The sequence below is a fragment of the Galeopterus variegatus genome, unplaced genomic scaffold (assembly GCF_000696425.1).
Source record: "Galeopterus variegatus unplaced genomic scaffold, G_variegatus-3.0.2 Scaffold1091, whole genome shotgun sequence".
Taxonomy (NCBI): Eukaryota; Metazoa; Chordata; class Mammalia; order Dermoptera; family Cynocephalidae; genus Galeopterus; species Galeopterus variegatus.
Genome location: NW_007727202.1, coordinates 130,886 through 147,620, shown reverse-complemented (window position 1 = coordinate 147,620; position 16,735 = coordinate 130,886). Strand labels below are relative to the sequence as shown.

The 16,735-nt window shown below is 40.6% G+C and overlaps 1 protein-coding gene across 1 annotated transcript in view; it reads left to right on the top strand.

Annotated features, from left to right (window-relative positions):
- The window catches only part of ICE1 (interactor of little elongator complex ELL subunit 1), a 68,701-nt gene extending 53,718 nt beyond the window's left edge, over positions 1-14,983 (top strand). Inside the window, exons 17-19 of the mRNA XM_008574714.1 lie at positions 3,984-4,090; positions 11,823-11,921; positions 13,941-14,983. Coding sequence (XP_008572936.1) covers positions 3,984-4,090; positions 11,823-11,921; positions 13,941-14,122 — 388 coding nt within the window. The 3' untranslated portion in view covers positions 14,123-14,983. The remainder of the gene's footprint in view (positions 1-3,983; positions 4,091-11,822; positions 11,922-13,940) is intronic.
- The last annotated feature ends 1,752 nt before the right edge of the window (positions 14,984-16,735 follow it).

Genomic DNA, 16,735 nt, shown 5'->3' with positions numbered 1-16,735 from the left:
TATTCCCAGTATGTAGAACAGTACCCATGCAAGGGAGACCCTCAGCAAATGTGTTGAATGAAATGTAATGATCATTATCTTCATATGCTAAGACTGTGGGAGAAAACAAAGGATCAGAAATATTTGAAATTACAGGGCCAGCCCTGTGGCTCACTCGGGAGAGTGCAGTGCTGGTAGCACTGAGGCCACGGGTTCGAGACTGCGGGTCTGGATCCTATATGGGGATGGCCGGTACACTCACTGGCTGAGAGTGGCACAGACAACGCTCTGCTGAGGGTTGCAATCCCCTTACTGGTCAAAAAAAAAGAAATATTTGAAATTACAGGTTAGTAGCTCTTCTCAACTGGGAGAAAATTAAGCCTTATACTCTCAGGTATCCATTGTATGTAATGAATTAACTTTTTTCGGTTCATCTGTAATTGTGGTACTAGTAGCTATGTACAATCTCTGGGAGAATAGAGAAAATTACCACTCAGTTTTTCTGTAGGTCTTAATTTTCTTGTGGAATCCTGACTGAGAAAGGTTGGTGTAAGGGAGAGTGTGACATTAAAAAGGATTCACCAAGGTGAATAATCCATATCCTTGAGATACTTGAAGAATATATTCTATGGAAACTACCTTGTGCAAGGATCCATCTGTGTACGAGGATGTTCTGTCTCTCCACCCTTTAACACTAGGGAAAGATCAGGCATCTGAACGTCAGACGGTAGAGAATTGAATCACAGTACATCTGTATAATGACATTTAGCCACAGGCATACCTCGGAGATGCTGTGGTTCACAATAAACAATACAGTGAGTTACACAAATTTTTTTGTTTCCCAGTACATATAAAAGTTATGTTTACACTGTACTATTGAGTGTGCAATAGCATTATATCAAGAAATGTACATAGCTTAATTAAAAAATACTTTATTGATAAAAACTGCTAACAATCATCTGATCCTTCAGCAAGTCCTGATCTTCTTGCTGGTGGAGGGTCTTGCCACGATGCTGATGGTTGCTGAGTGATCAAGGTGCTGGCTGCTGAAGGCTGGGGTGGCTGTGGCGATTTCTTAAAATAAGATAATGATGAAGCCTGCTGCATCAATCGACTCTTCCTTTCACGAAAGATTTCTCTGTAGCATGTGATGCTCTTTGATAGCATTTTATCCATGGTTGAACTTCTTTCAAAATTGGAGATGATGCTCTCACACCCTGCTGCTGCTTTATCAACTAAGTTTGTCATATTCTAAATAGTTAGTTGTCATTTTAACTCAACCAAAGCCTTAAGGTTGATATCAACTTCTTCCAAACTCCTGTTAATTTTGATATTCTGACCTCCTCCAGTAAATCACAAATGTCCTTAATAGCATCTAGAATGGTGAATCCTTTGCAGAAGATTTTCAGGATACTTTGCCCAGAACCATCAGAGGAATCACTATCAATGGCAGCTACAGCTTTATGAAATTTATTTCTTTAATAATAAGACGTGGAAGTCAAAATTTGCCCTTGATCCATGGGCTACAGAATGGATACTGTGTTATCAGACATGAGAATGTTAATCTCCATGTACATCTCCATCAGAGCACTTGGGTGACCAGGTCAACTGTCAGCAGTAATATTTTGAAAGGCGTCTTTTTTTCTGAGCAGTAGGTCTCAACAATGAGTAAGTAAACCATGCCATAAACAGATGTGCTGTCATCCAGGCTTTGATATTCCATTTACAGAGCACAGGCAAGGTAGATTTAATTCTTAAGGGCCCTAGGATTTTTGGAATGGTAAATGAGCACTGGCTTCAAGTTAAAGTCAGCCGCTGCATTAGCCCCTAACAAGAGAGTCAGCCTGTACTTTGAAGCTTTGAAGCCAGGCACTGACTTCTCTTTCACTGTGAAAGTCCTAGATGGCATCTTCTTCCAATAAAAGGCCGTTTTTGTCTACACTGAAAATCTGTTGTTTGGTGTCACCACCTTCATCCATGATCTCAGCTGGCTCTTCTGGGTGACCTGCTGCAGCCTCTACATCAGCACCTGCTGCCTTACTCTGCACTCTGATGTCATGGAGATGGCTTCCTTCCTTAAACCTCATGATCCAGCCTCTGCTGGCTTCAGATTTGTTTTCTGCAGCTTCGCCACCTCTCTCAGCCTTCACAGAGTGAAAGGAGGGCCTACCTCTGGGTTAGGCTTTGGCTTAAGGGAACACTGTGACTGGAGTGGGCTTTTATCCAGACCACCGAGACTTTCTCCCTATCAGCAGTAAGGCTGGTTCATTTTCTTATTTTTAATTTCTTTCAAAAACTTTTCCTTTGTATTCACAACTTGGCTAACTGTTTGGCTCAAGAAGCCGAGCTTTCATCTGATATCAGCTTTTGACATTCCTTCTTCATTAAGCTGAATCATGTCTAGCTTTTCATTTCAAGTGAGAGATGTGAGACTCTTCCTTTCACTTGAACACTTAGATGCCTCTGTAAGCTTATTAATTGGCCTAATTTCAATATTGTTCTGTCTCAGGGAATAGGGAGGCTTGAGGAGAAGGAAGAGAGACGGTGGAATGGCCAGTTGGTGGAGCAGTCACAACACACACAACATTTATTGATTAAGTTGTCTGTCTTACATGGGTATGGTTCTTGGTGCCCCAAAACAATTACAATAGTAACATCAAAGGTCACTGATTACAGATCACCATAACAGATATAATAATAATGAAAAGGTTGGAACTATTGTGAGAACTACAAAAATGTGACAGAGACATGAAGTGAGCAAATGCTGTTGTTGGAAAAAAGGCATTGATAGATTTGCTCGTTACAGGGTTGCCACAAACTTTCAGTTTGTAAAAACTGCAATATCTGCAAAGCACAGTGAAATGCAATAAGACAAGGTGTGCCTGTGTAGTATAATACATAGCTGTAAGTGGATTTTACAGATTGACTTGAAGAAGTATCTCACAGTCTGTTCCTAAATAAGAAAGTGACAGATCAGTCTGCGCAGTGCCAGTCTGTAGTGATGTGCGAGGGCCTTCCACAGGCCTCGTCTCACTGATGGAAGAACTCCTGGAAGCCTGAGAGGCAGTTATAGATGAGGAGACCAGGGCTGGTTCCTTTTGGAGGTGCTTTGTCCATGATCTCCCCACGCATGGGGAGGACAGTGTTGAGTGTCAGCATCTCTGCCTGAGCGCTTTAGACCTGCTTCCGTCCTTTGCACGTGGTGGATCTCAGCATGTGGTTTACATAAATAGAAGAAAAGCCAAATTAAAATAGTAATAGTCATCTGAGACTGGATTATTTGTGGTGCTTTTAATTTTTGTTTTTCTTTTTTTTTTTTATTCTGCATTTAACTTTTCTAGTTAAATACTAAGAATGCCATGTAAGAAGTAAATACATTTTTGAAAGAAGAGAAAGCAAAGAGGAATTGGCACTGTTTTTAGTCAGTGGAAAGTTTCTTTTATCTTTATAAAGTATGCTTTGTTTATCAAAATGGAGGGGAGAGAGGGAGGAGGGCGGGAGGTGTCGGTGATGGGCCATAATAATCATATACATTGTATATTGACAAAATAAAAATTTAATGAAAAAAAAATTATAGTTTTCTTCTGGTTTAGCTCTTTTTATACACATAGCTTTATTTATCTGTGATCCTCCCAGGTAACTTCTGGAACTCAGGGGCTGCTTTAGTACCTGAGGGTCAAAGTAAAAATCCAGACTCAACCATTTCCTAGTACTGTGACTTTGGGGACGCTGTTCAGCTTCTCTGTCCAAAGCCTAGTAAAAAGAGATCAAACAGAATAAAGATGAAAGCATGGGTATTTGTAGCCAGGTTGGGCACAGATATCCTGAACAGTTGAAGAAGGTGTGAGCTTCCAATGTCTGTCTTCATTTTAACTTTAAAAAAAAAAAAAAGTGTCAGCTCCTCGGCAGTTACTCTTCTTCACTAATGGTCTGCAGACCACTTATATATTTTTTATTATTTGAGCCGTGATGAGCATGCATTCTTTCATGTTGTTGTTTTATAGTAAGGAGCTGTGGCCTGTAATGGATAAGTGGATAAAGTACAGAAAAGGACATGCGAACATCGCATATACTCCTGATATTATCATAGCATCAATACTGAGGCTGATTGGTGAGTTGTCTTTTTCATTAATTTTTTTTTCTGTTGATGTTATCTTGGTGGGGGAATAAAATGTATAATGTATGTTGACGTTGGAACTTCACCGTAATGACTGATTTTACAACCATCAGCGTAGATATTTTAGTGCTTAATTTGTCCTGCTTATTCTTTCCTTATAAACTAATGTTTTAATCTGTCTTTGCCAGATTAAGATTTTTAACATTACTACATTTTATTTATAATTGAACTCTTGCTTCTCAGATGCACACACTTAAACATGCACACCAGGATAAATTATACTATAGTCTCATTTGGTTTCTAAAATAAGGATATCTTCACACCCCCACCCCAATTTTTTTATACTTGTCCAATAAGAAATCTTTTTTTTTAACTTTTATTTTATTTTCCCTCTTTGCCTCATCTCTGAAAAACTGCCTTATCTCTGAAAAGGCTCTACAAAATTATTAGAAAGCTCTCCTAATTTTGAACTGACTTCTCTATCTGTAACCTGTCCTCATTGCACCGAGGGAACACAAAACAAGGTTTATCTTTTTAAGTATCTCTGGATTTTAGTTTTTTAAAATTTAAAGATAACAGCACTTGAAATAAAGTTATTTATTTAAGTCTCATAAGTAGATCACAGTAAGAAATATAATATCCCTTCTAATTTTGTTACTGTATGAAGCAAATAGCCATTCCTCCTCTGTGTGTACTTTACATGCAAGTGTAGTGACATTATGCTAAGTAAATATATAAACTATGTATTATATACATACATATATATGTGTGTGTGTATGTATATGTATATATATATATATATATATATATATATATACACACACACACACACACATATATATATGTATATATACACAAAATGGTGGTTCAGGACAAAAACCTGGTTACATGGCAAACACCTAATTTTACTGGAAATAACCTAAAGTACACTTGGAGTTAAGTTACCAAACAAGAGAGTGTGAGAACCAAATGATCATATAGGAATGTAGAAGAGACACATCGAAAGATACCAGAGGCACAGAAGTGGAAATGAAACTGTGCTCAGTGGGGCACAGTCTCAAAGCTGTTTTGCTGAATTTCTCCATTCAAGATATCCTCAGGAGCAATTTCTGGAAACAGTAAGAAACACAGAAGGGCCAACGATAGCATTTCCAGCAGTCAGGTGATGTCTGTATGTCTGGAGATTCTGATTTCAATAGCAGCTGCTCTTATGAATTCAGGAGAAAATGTTCGTACTTTGGAGTAACTCATTCTAAACTGTGAAATCTTTTTTGAGAATTAAAAAATTAGGAGAGGTGTTGTTAAGTTTATAAATATTTATATGTTGACCTAGAGGAAGTATCAGGAATTTTCAAAAGAATGTGATAATTTTTAGACTCGTGCTTTAAAACTTGATTTTTCCTGTTTTTGTTGCAGTAGTTATGTTTCTGTGTTTATTTATTGTGATAAGAGGAAATGAGTGAAGGTTATGTTGCTGGAGGCTGATGTCCTTACAGCACAGCGGGAGCAGCCTCCATGCACTTACAGAGGGGTCACTATACATGTGCTTCCTCTTAGTGACTTGCCCAGTGCCTCTTCCAGTGGGCTTTTATCACCGGGGGTTACCAAATTTTCCTGTGCTTCCAAATGGCCTGAGAAGCTTTTTTTAAAAATACAGATTGTCAGGCTTCATCCTCCAAGGTTCATATAATCTTAGTTTAGAGTTGTGTCTGTAAAGCCCTGCAGGCATGCTGATGATAAAGCAGGTCTGCAGACAGTAACCATTGCCATAAATAAGACAGCATATGTAGCCGTGAGTCACTTAAAACGAAGTGGTTGTTAGGTGATTTCGTCATTAGGCGAACGACATAGAGTGTACTGACACAAACCTAGATGGGATAGCCTACTACACACCTACCCTGTGTGGTATAGCCTGTTGCTCCTACGTGATTAGTGCATTGCGCTATGACATGATGACAGGTACAGCATTACTAAGCGATAGGAATTGTTTGGTAATCTCATGGGACCACCGTTGCATATGCCATTTGTTATTGACTGAAACATTGTTATGCGGTGCATGACTGTTTTCACTTTGGTTTACATGTCACGAAACTCTTCAAACAAAACTATACAAGATTATATAAGTACTTTCCAATATGTAGCTTAAAAAATAACCCAAACGTGAATTAAGAAGAATATGTTAATAGTTTATCTAAAAATAAGAATGTATAATTAGGGAGAAAGCTTGACTTGTAATTTTTCTCAAATTAAGGTTAGTTCATTCTTGAAATCTTCAAAATTCTGGCTGTTGAAAGATAAAATAATTTTTGACATTTAATATATTATTTAGAGTGATGTATGTATATTTACACAATTGAAAGATATATAATACAATTATATATTACATTGTAGAGAATAAGGTATAATTAACAATAATATATAATTGACCATACCATGTGATAGAATGATAATATATAAATATATATAAGTGTAGTGTAAAGGGACAGGTCATTAGAAAGCATAGTGTTGAACACAGGAGCACAGTTAGGAAGAGTCGATCCTCCTTAGGTCTGCTTTTGAGCCAGCGTGCATGAGAAAGACAGGTGTCCAGAGGGCTCCTGGTCCACCAGTGCTGGAGAGCGGGGGCTCAGCTGTGCTCGCTTATCCTTCTGATGCTGTGATGTCACCTGCTGAGGCCCGACTTAGCACAGCAGTTGCTGGGTGATAAGGGCGATAATGTGGGTGGGAAGGCTGAGAGGCAACGGGAGAGAGCAAGTGAGACCTGGTGTGGTTCCGAGAAGTGGCCTTAGGTCGGGTGTACATGTGCCCTACCACACAAACATATCCGGATTGGGAGTTTTAATTTTTTTAGAAGAAATTGTGCTAGTGTACTATCCTGCCATTTCTGAAGCTGCTCTTGCTAAAGAATTTAAATAATTAAGTTGGTAGACCATGGTTTAATAATATTAACTGAAATCACATACTAGTCATTTATGGAATCATCTTTATTCTTAATTCCAAATCTACAAAGTCCTAATTAATGATATTTTTACTCCATGGGAAATAAAACAAACTTTCTGTCAAAGTGATTTAGTGGTATCTAATGTTGGATTGAGGTATGATCATTGCTGTTTAGCATATGGTCACATATGATTATTAAATGTGGTTTACTCTAACCTATCTTAACAATAATGTATTAAAGACTGGTCTATTTTATGGAATGCTTGAATTGCTCTAGATTCTAGAAACATGGAGGTGCAATAGAAACTTATCTCAGCACCCTCATTCCTTGGCAGAGTTGAGGCCTAGAAAGGTTAAGTCTGAGGTCACTCAGGGGGAAGATAGCAGAGCTAGGACAGAAATTTGCCTACCACTGGATTCAGCAGAGAATAAATATGTGACTTCATGTTTCTGCCCTTAAAGAGCTTACTAAGTCCTGACTAATATGGCCCACCTAGTCTTAACTAGAACCTAGAAGCTGGGAAAACACTGCCTCACAGGTCAGGTTTCTGCAAGTCAGACTGAAGAAGCCATTTGTTTATTTCTGTCTACTCTCTTGCCAAGTTTTTCAACATTTTTCTTTGGAACTGTCTCAACTCACCTTTTTCTTAGCATCTTGAGTGACAGTCCTTGTGTCTTTATCATTGGTCTTCTGTTCTGCCCTGTAGACGCACCTTCCCAGCGGGCCATCAGCTCTGCACCTGCCACCCTGACAGTGCTGTGGAGTGCGTAGTCTTTGACACTGAGATTAGCTCCACGTGTCCTGATGTGGCTGAATGGCCCTGAGCTCCCACATCCTGTGGGGGACTTTTCTTCTCATCTGTTTAGCCAATTTGTCCGTCTTTGTCAAGTCATCATATATTTGAATCTTTTTCCCCAAACCATTTATCTCAGACTCATGATTTACTCTTATTTTACACAATAGATTTATTCATTTAAATAACTTATAAAACCCACTTTTGTTAAGCACTTTTAGTAGAAAGAAAGGGAGCCATTATAACTTTGTCATAGACAAGGGTACTCCTAAAAGATTGTGGAAAAGTAGAATTAAAAGATAATACAAAATTTTCCATGAACTTTTTGAAGACCCCTCGTATTATCTGAGAGCACACAGACATCACATGGCCAAAGTATCATGTGGCTGCATTAGGCACAGGTCATTCTGCTATTAGTTACGCATTTAATGCTCCTGGTATATTGTGTCAGAGAACAGATCTGGTGGCATGCAATTAGCAGTCTGATCTAATTGCAAGGAGATATTTAAAAGTGATCAGTAACCTGAAATTTCTCATCTCTGAAGTAAATTGTTTTTCATCCTCATCAAAAGGCTGCCTAGCAATTATCCAGATAGTTACAATGTCATCCTATATTAGGAATTATCCTGATGTTCTTTTTTTTTTTTTTCCTTTTTGTCTTTTTTACTGACCGGTAACGGGATCACAACCCTCGGTGTCACGCCCGTACCGGGGACCGGCAATGGGATCGCAACCCTCAGTGTTGCGCCCGCACCGCGCTCAGCCAGTGCGCGGGAACCGGTCTCCACATGGGATCCGAACCCTCAGCGGGAGAGCCGCCGCGCTCCCAAGCGGCACACTCTCCAGTGCGCCACCGGGCCGGCCCCTGATGTTCTTTGATCAGTAATTATTTACTGAACATCTGCTATAGTAGTCCCCCTTCTCCATGGGGAATATGTTCCAAGACCCCCAGTGATGCCTGAAATCTCAGATAGTATTGACTTTTATCATGCGAATCAGAAATGTTTCTGTTCATGTCTTCCACCCACAAATTTAATGCCTTTTTAATCTTATCTAAGCACTAATCGTGCACTGTGGATGTAACTTTTGCAGTATGAGGTGCGACAGCAAAACTTGCATAAATTTTTTTTTTCTTCACAATTTCATGGTTAGAAGATTCCTTCTTACTATAGATCTTAGTAACCTCAGCATACAGTTATTTTTTTCTATCCTTAAAAAGTCTAGAACTTTCACCTTTTCTCTTAAAGGAAGAACTTTACGGCTTCTCTTTGGCTTATATGAATTGCCAGCATCACTTCTCTTGTGCTTTGGGGACATTATTAAGTAAAATAAGGGTGACTTGAACACAAGCGCTGCAATACTAAGACAGTCCATCTGAGAACCGAGGGGGTTACTAAGTGACTAAGGGGCAGGTAGTATAGACAGCATGAATCCACTGGGCAAAGGGATGGTTTATATCCCGGGCGACATGAGATTTCATCACGCTGCTCAGAATGCAGTTAAAACTTATGAAGTGTTTATTTCTGGAATTTTTCATATATTTTTGGAGTGCATCTGACTGCTTGTAACCGAAACCTTGGATAGCAAAACTGCGGAGAAGAGGGGGACTACTGTATATCACAACATTCAGAGTGCACGTACGTAGCACTAAACTAGTTCTTTGGGGGATACAAAGTAATAGAAGTTACTTAAGTGCTCTCTGCCTCAGTTTCTTCATCCAAAATAGAGATGAGGTTCATGTACTGGATTTACATATAGAACTGTGGGATGCTTGTAGTGGCATAGAGGGATAACATGAACACAGAACAATGAGCTTACAATATAACACTGTTACATAAGAGAAGAGTCAGAAGAAGATGAGGGCAGTTAATGTATCCATCACCTCATGCGTTCATCATTTCTTTGTGACAAAAACATTCACAAGTCTATTATGTAATATACAAAACTTGGCTGTTAACCATACTGTACAATAGAACAGAACTTATTCCTCTTAACTGTAATTGAAAACATCAGATTTACCCCATAAATATGTACAATTGCAATGTGTCAATTTAACAAATTTTTAAAAGTAAAGCCATATTAATCCCCCTTCTCTACCCTCAAAAAAAGAAGGTGAGGGCCTTGCTTTGATCAAGGGAACAGGATTGCACTTTGGAATAAACTCACATCTGGGGGGAGCCGTTGGAATAAAGAAAGGATCCAGATGCATGATGTCATTGTGTTTGCTTTAGCCTTTAGTGGAATTTGGTAGCCCTATGATGTAGATCAGTGGTTCTCAAACCTTTTGGTCTCAGGACCCCTATATATTGAATCGTTATTGAGAACTCCCAAAAGAACTTATTCCAGGTTATATCTATTAATATTTTACTATATTAGAAATTAAAACTGAGAAAATGTTTAATATTTAGTTATCCATTTTAAAATTAACAGTAACAAACTCATTAACATTAGACGGCATTTTTAATGAAAAATAAGTATTTCCAAAGCAAACAAAAAATGGGAATGGCATTGCCTTGTTACAAATCTCTTTACTGTCTGGTTTGGTAGAAGACAGCTGGTTTCTTATTATCTGCCCTGTACTCAGTCTCTTGCAATATGTTGTTTCATTGAATATGCTAGGGTACTTCAAAAAGTTCATGGAAAGAATCGATCCAGTTTTATACAGATGGGTAGTTGGTAAAGGGAAGAATATTTTAGTAGCCTTTTCAAATAACTGTGAATATTTTTCTTTGATACTACAGTAAAACTTAACAAGTGGTAATTTCTTAAAGGTTAGTTGCACTATGAAACCTTAATAGTGAGCCTTTCGTACTCTGTTACCCTAAAAATCCATCTTGCGTGTTGAAGGGATCCTTTTGCTCATATATGGTCTTGTAACCTGCCTTGTTCACTTGGAAAGTAATTGATTCACACAGATTTTACAAATGTCAATACCAAAAAAAACATACTTAATATCACCAAGCTTATCACGAGAAGTTTTAAGTATTGGAAAGCTGTCAAGCTCAGTATGGCTGATGGAAGTTGTTTCGAAACTCTGTTTGCTTAAAATTTTATCACTAACCTCAATGATAAATTTTCTTGACGTTACAGGCTCACTTTTTATTTTTGAGAAAATGTCTGCTTTGATTCAAATAGTCATAGTTTGTCAGCCATCTTTTCAGTCAGAAGTGGTGTACTGCGGGAATGGCCCCCAGTCCCTCACAGCTCACACAGTAGCACGTGCGCTTTGCTCCATGACAGCCAGTGTACTTGGCTGCGCAGAGCGGCCTTCGGGTACACTTCCTATGCTGTCTACAGAGTGTATCAGGGCTGTGCGCTTGGGTCCAGATTTAACGAGAACTGTGACTGCTTCATCAAGGACACTCAAGTGAAATTGGCTTTGTGGCTACATGCACCTGGCAATGCAGAATGCCTCCCATGCAGTGAGCTGCTGCTGCCTGGGCTAATGGTCCAGGTCCAGCAGTCTGCTGCAGCGTTCATGACCTCAGCCACATCTTAGCCCTGGGAAGACAGCACATCACTCTTTCGCGTTGTTACAAGGGAGTTCTGACTTTGAGGACTCCAGGGTGTCTGCAGACCACACTTGAGAAATGCTGCTCATGTTATAACAGCAGTTGTCAAAGCATTAAACCAATAGTGGTATTTTAATGGAACCACAGTCTTATATTTATCTGGTGACCTAGTAGAAGTTAGCCATTTCACATTTTCCCTGCTGAAATCATTCTTTCTTCTAAATTTTGCTGTGTTGTAACTTACTTGGAAAGCGACACACTGCATATCATCTGTATGTGTGACTGAAACAGTAGATGATGAGGCAGTTTGACCACCTTCTGTAAGACAAGTGGTGCTTTATTAAGTCTTGATGCTTTGCTATTTAACTTATTTAACATAATGAAATATTAAAGAAAATATAAATTTTAAATTTTTATGAAACATTAATCAACATTTAAACAAAGACGGTTTACATCTTATTTTGTTTCTGTTTCTCCTAGGTCGTTTAGGCCAATTGGGTTTGAAGGAAGGATTTCCATCTGCTGTGAAAAATATTAGTTCAGTTATTGGTATGTTTATACAACATGCTCAAGATGAAGGTAAAACTCTTGTTTATTAAAATTACTTTTAAATCACTTGCATTTCTCGAGTCCTTGCTGTGCACTGCGCCCTGTGCTTCTCTTGTTGCCTTGTAGATGAGGGAACATGAGCAAAACATTCTCGGCATTAATGTTTGAATGTGTCCGTGGGTTTTGTGGTGGTGTATTTGCTTAAATGATGCTAGTTTCCCTGTTGGGCAGTGCTTCTCTAAGGAAGAGGAACTCTCTTCTCTCCCTGGTGCTAATTTTCTGTCTTAGAAACTGTCTGTGCCATGTGATGTCCTACAAGTGACTTAATCTCAGCTAGCCGTGAGACCTCCTGGGTGGAGCTGGGTCACAATGAGCAAGTGAGATCACAAGTGGAGAGCAGTGGGGCACTGTGAGGTGAATCTTCAGCCTCAGGAGAGAATTTGGAAAGCTGGAAACCTTGTGAGCAAGTCTTCGTGGTGGGAATTTCTACTGTCATTTACATATTGCATAGCATGTAATTTTATCTTTTGTGGGAAAAGCTTAACCTGAAGTTAAGTGATGAGTCTGGTTTCTATTTTGAATATTGTGTAGTCAAGGAATAATGTAGTTCAACAACTGCCCATCAGAAATGCACAAAGTGATATCTTAAATACTGTGTGACACCCAAGATAATCTTAACATGTAGACTCTTTGTTGTCTTCGGCTTTCAGTGGGTGACTTGATAGGTTGAGCTTAATGAGAATAATTTGAAGTACTTTCTCTGAAGTCTGTCCTTTGCCTTTAGGATAGCTGGGAGGTGATGCACGTTTCTCTTGTGTGAAAATGTGCTCTTTTGCAGTGTGGACTCTATATTGACATAGAAGATAGCAGCCAGAATAGTGGCTAATGGGTCGTCTTGCCAGTGGATGCAGACTTGTCTTGTTGCTGGGGTCGTCTTGCCAATAGAGGCAGACTTGTCTTGTTGCTGGAGTGGGCATAACTGTGAGGAAGGAGGAGGAGCTGATGTGGGGCTGCGTAGGTCAGACCTGGGCTCAGCACTGCCCATGGCTAGGGGGATGGTGTCGATCTTATCTTATACCTGAGGAAAGTGAAGCCTGGAGAGAAGAGGAGTTTGCTTCAGGTAGGGCTAGGAAGCGCCGTCACTCTCCGTTCATCCAGGCCTGTTGGACTTCAGAGCCCCAGCTCTTTAAACAGTGCCACATGTTCTTACTCATTAATTTTTTTTAATCCTTGAGAGTCTCTTACTGTTAAACATGTTTCTTTTCTTAAGTCATAGCCTTACTATGTGCCTTGCTCTCTGCTGCTCTCTGTGCTTGTAGATTGGGGGTGGGAGGTGCACAGAATTTTAGAAGCGGCAGTTCTGCCTACATAGTCACCATTGACACTTCAGTGTGTGAGTTTGTGTGCCATGTGTTTATTTTAAATAGTACCAGGTGCTCTGTTGGGCAGTGCGTCAGTAACAGAAAACTGAGATATACAGTGAATAAAAAGTTCTAACTAAATAACTCCTAAATTATTTAAGTAAATTAAATTTTAGTTACATAACTCCTAAACTTGTGGTAAAAGAAAACTGTAATAATATGCTATAATTTATAACTTAGCTATAATCTAGAATCATATACTAGTATGTGAGAGTGTGGTACAAGGATGGTTTTTATTTTATCTCGTTTCATTATGTTTTTCATTTCCAAAGTCCACTTATACTTTTGATGGGTATTTAATAGTTATGTATTTGACAAATGTTTTGGGATCCATGTTTTATTAAAATTTAAATACTGGAATGTGGTCCTTGTAGAACTGCTTTGGAAAGCTCAGTGTTGTTCATGGTTGACTGGGAGCTGTGAGGCCCTGTCTGTTCTAGCACACCAGCCAGCCTCAGGACACAGGCCAGCACCAGGAAACTCCAGACAACCGCTGTTAGGCTTTTGTATTTCATTTCTGTTGCTGGCAGAAAGTATTCTTTATTTGAATAGTATTTCAGTAGATAGCATTACATTTTGAATATCAAATATTTTCTTATATTATGACTGATTTGAAAATTCTTTTCAGATATACCGTGGGGTATACAGTTGGCAGCTGTGTATGCTCTCTGTGACTTGAGTCCCAGCAATCCAACAGAGATATCCAAGATCCTGGAAGCATGGCGGAGAGAGGCCTCCAACAGCGTCCCATCTGCAGTCGCCAGCTGCCTGGACGAAGTCGGTGCCCTGAGTGCGGAGGGGCCCGGCTGACCCAGGACGGCCGCTGTGGCTGGAGAAGTGCCTTGACACACTCTGAATACAGAGAGATTAATCAGCTTTCAGAAGACAGTCCAAGGTTTAAAAGAGAAAGACATGGAGCAGATAAAATGACAAGAGTCTCTCCTCATTGTCTGGCAAGGAGACAGGAGAAACAAGCAGTTGCATAGTTGTTTTTCCCTAAATCACGTACATTTCACTTAAGGCCGTTGTGATCATGTGACGTATGGATTGTATTATTGTGTCTTGGTCAAACAACAAAAACTTGAACTTAGCCCTTTTTTTGCTGCAGAAAGTGTCCTTTTAGTGGCTTTTTAATGTTAAGTGGTATTTTATAATGAACTTAACAATATAAAGATGTAATTTGATTCCTGAGCTATTTTTGGACTTGGTGTTCAAATGAGTGACTAAATTGGCTAAAAGAACTAGAACAGTCTTCCGCTGTCCTAGCGAGAAATGGGCTACAAAAGTTTTTCTCAAGATGTCGTACGTAATTGATCAGAGCAAAACACAGAGAGCCCTTAGCGGAAACTCACTATAATTCATTGTCTTCATATCTCTAAAATTCCTTAAAGATATTTAACTATATGTCAGGAAGAGAGAGCTGAAGAGTTGTCTGTCAGCAGATGGCGGGGGGCGATTTGCGGACGCCGCGGCAGAGCTGTGTGCGGTGTGCATATGGACAGTGCTATGATGTGTCTCACATTTGATGATGTTCCACTTCGGAATTTTAGTATTTGTATATAGAAATGGGTTTAATAACTCACTGTGGTCTGATTTGTCTTATATTCATCATTTCTTAAAACTCTTGTATGTGTTTTTATAATAAAAAATAAAAGTAAGCCATGCACATTATTGTTCTGACTAGCAAAGAGTGACACTTGGCATCCCTTCTGCTCTGCCAAAGGGGAGGAACATACGCTGCTCTAACCAAAGAGGCAAGAGAGTGGTTATTTGTGGGGAGACTCACCTTTTTGGTGGCAGAAACATACTGCATTGCCTGTATTTAACTGGTTTGGAGTATTCACTGAGATGCTCCTTACTGATTCTGGGTACCAGGTAAATTAAGTGCCAGTACATTCTCACTTTTGGACTTTTTGTTTAATTCCAATTTCAGCCCTTTAACATTTACATTTGATGCAATTTTGTCACTCCTTCCTCGTGTTTTTTTCAGTGACTATAACGCAACGATGTTCGTGAGTAACTCTGTCACCCTTTTGGAAGCTTTCTGTTGGTACAGTCGTTCTTGCTGCTGGTACCCATGGGCATGTTCTCTCCGGGTGCCTCTCTGGGAGGAGCTGTCAGCAAGGCAAGAAGCCAAGTTCTCAAAGAGCTGTCAGCTGTGGCGATCTGAGGGGGGTGAAAAATCCTCAAGTCATCGCCCAGTAAGTACAACATCCGTAAATATGGGTAAGTGCAACGAGGAGAACGTGGAGGTTTGCAGTAGAGAACAGCAGGGGAGTCTCCTCTATTTGTTGGTCAAGGAGGGTCTCTGAGGAGGTAACATGACAGCGACCTGGAAGGAGGGAGCCAGCCTTGCGAGAGAGCAGGGAGGAGGAGCGGCCCTGCCTGGGACAGACTGTTACATGCCCTCAAGGGGACTGCTGCAGCCAGAGCCTGAGGGGAGGATCTGGGAGCTCGGCTAGACAGGAACCTGCCAGCCACTCAGGACCTGGACAGCTGGGGGCACAGTCACGGGGAGGGGACCTTGTGGCTCCTGGGGAGATGTGAGCTGAGGTGTCACATGAGCCCACAGTTCACTGGGACTGTTCTGAGGTAAAGGGGTGCGACAAGGGCAAGTGGTGAAGCAGAGCTGTGAGGAGACCACTGCAGCAGGTGGAGGTGGGAGGTTCTGGTGGGGGCAGTGCAGGTGATAAAGCATAGGTGCAGTCAGAATTTATCTTGGAGGTAGAATCAATGCTGCATCTGTGAAGTGGGCATGAGGGACAGGGAGGAATTAAGGAAGATTCCTGGGTTACTGAGTTGGGAGACCTTGGGTTGGAGACAGATGCACAGGTTTGGTGGCAGGAATCACAAATCCAAGCTTCCGATTTGGCACATGGGGACCAAGAGACATCCAAATGAGGTAGCAGGGAGCCTTTACAGGCAACATTCTGTAGAAGGGATGGGGCAGAGGTTTGGCAGTTGGTAGTATGTGGAGATTATTTAAAGCTGTGTGTGTGTGTGTGTGTGTGTGTGTGTGTGTGTTCATGTGTTCACCTAGACAGAAAAATCACTTCCTCAGTACTTCCTGTAGTGGAAGTGGTATGGGAGAGGGTGGACGAAGAAACCAGGTGGGGCAGTGGTGGGTGGTAGTGACCTTGGCATTTGTTCCCTGCCAGGCGCTTGGCTACCTGTGCAGCTGCCAGGTCGGGGGGGTGTCAGTAGGTGGTGGTGACCTTGGTGGACACCTTCCACGTGATGTTGGGCTTGCAGTGGTGCGAGTGGCGGATGGGAAGGGCCAAGAGCAGGGAGCAGTCGCCGACACAGTCTGAGGAAACTTTGCCTTGTGGGTGGGTGTGTCAGGTGGTTCGGATGTTCTTTCAGTCTCATCGGCTGTGTGTGTTTTTAGTGGACAACAAGCACACGGGCATTTTCTGCTGGGTA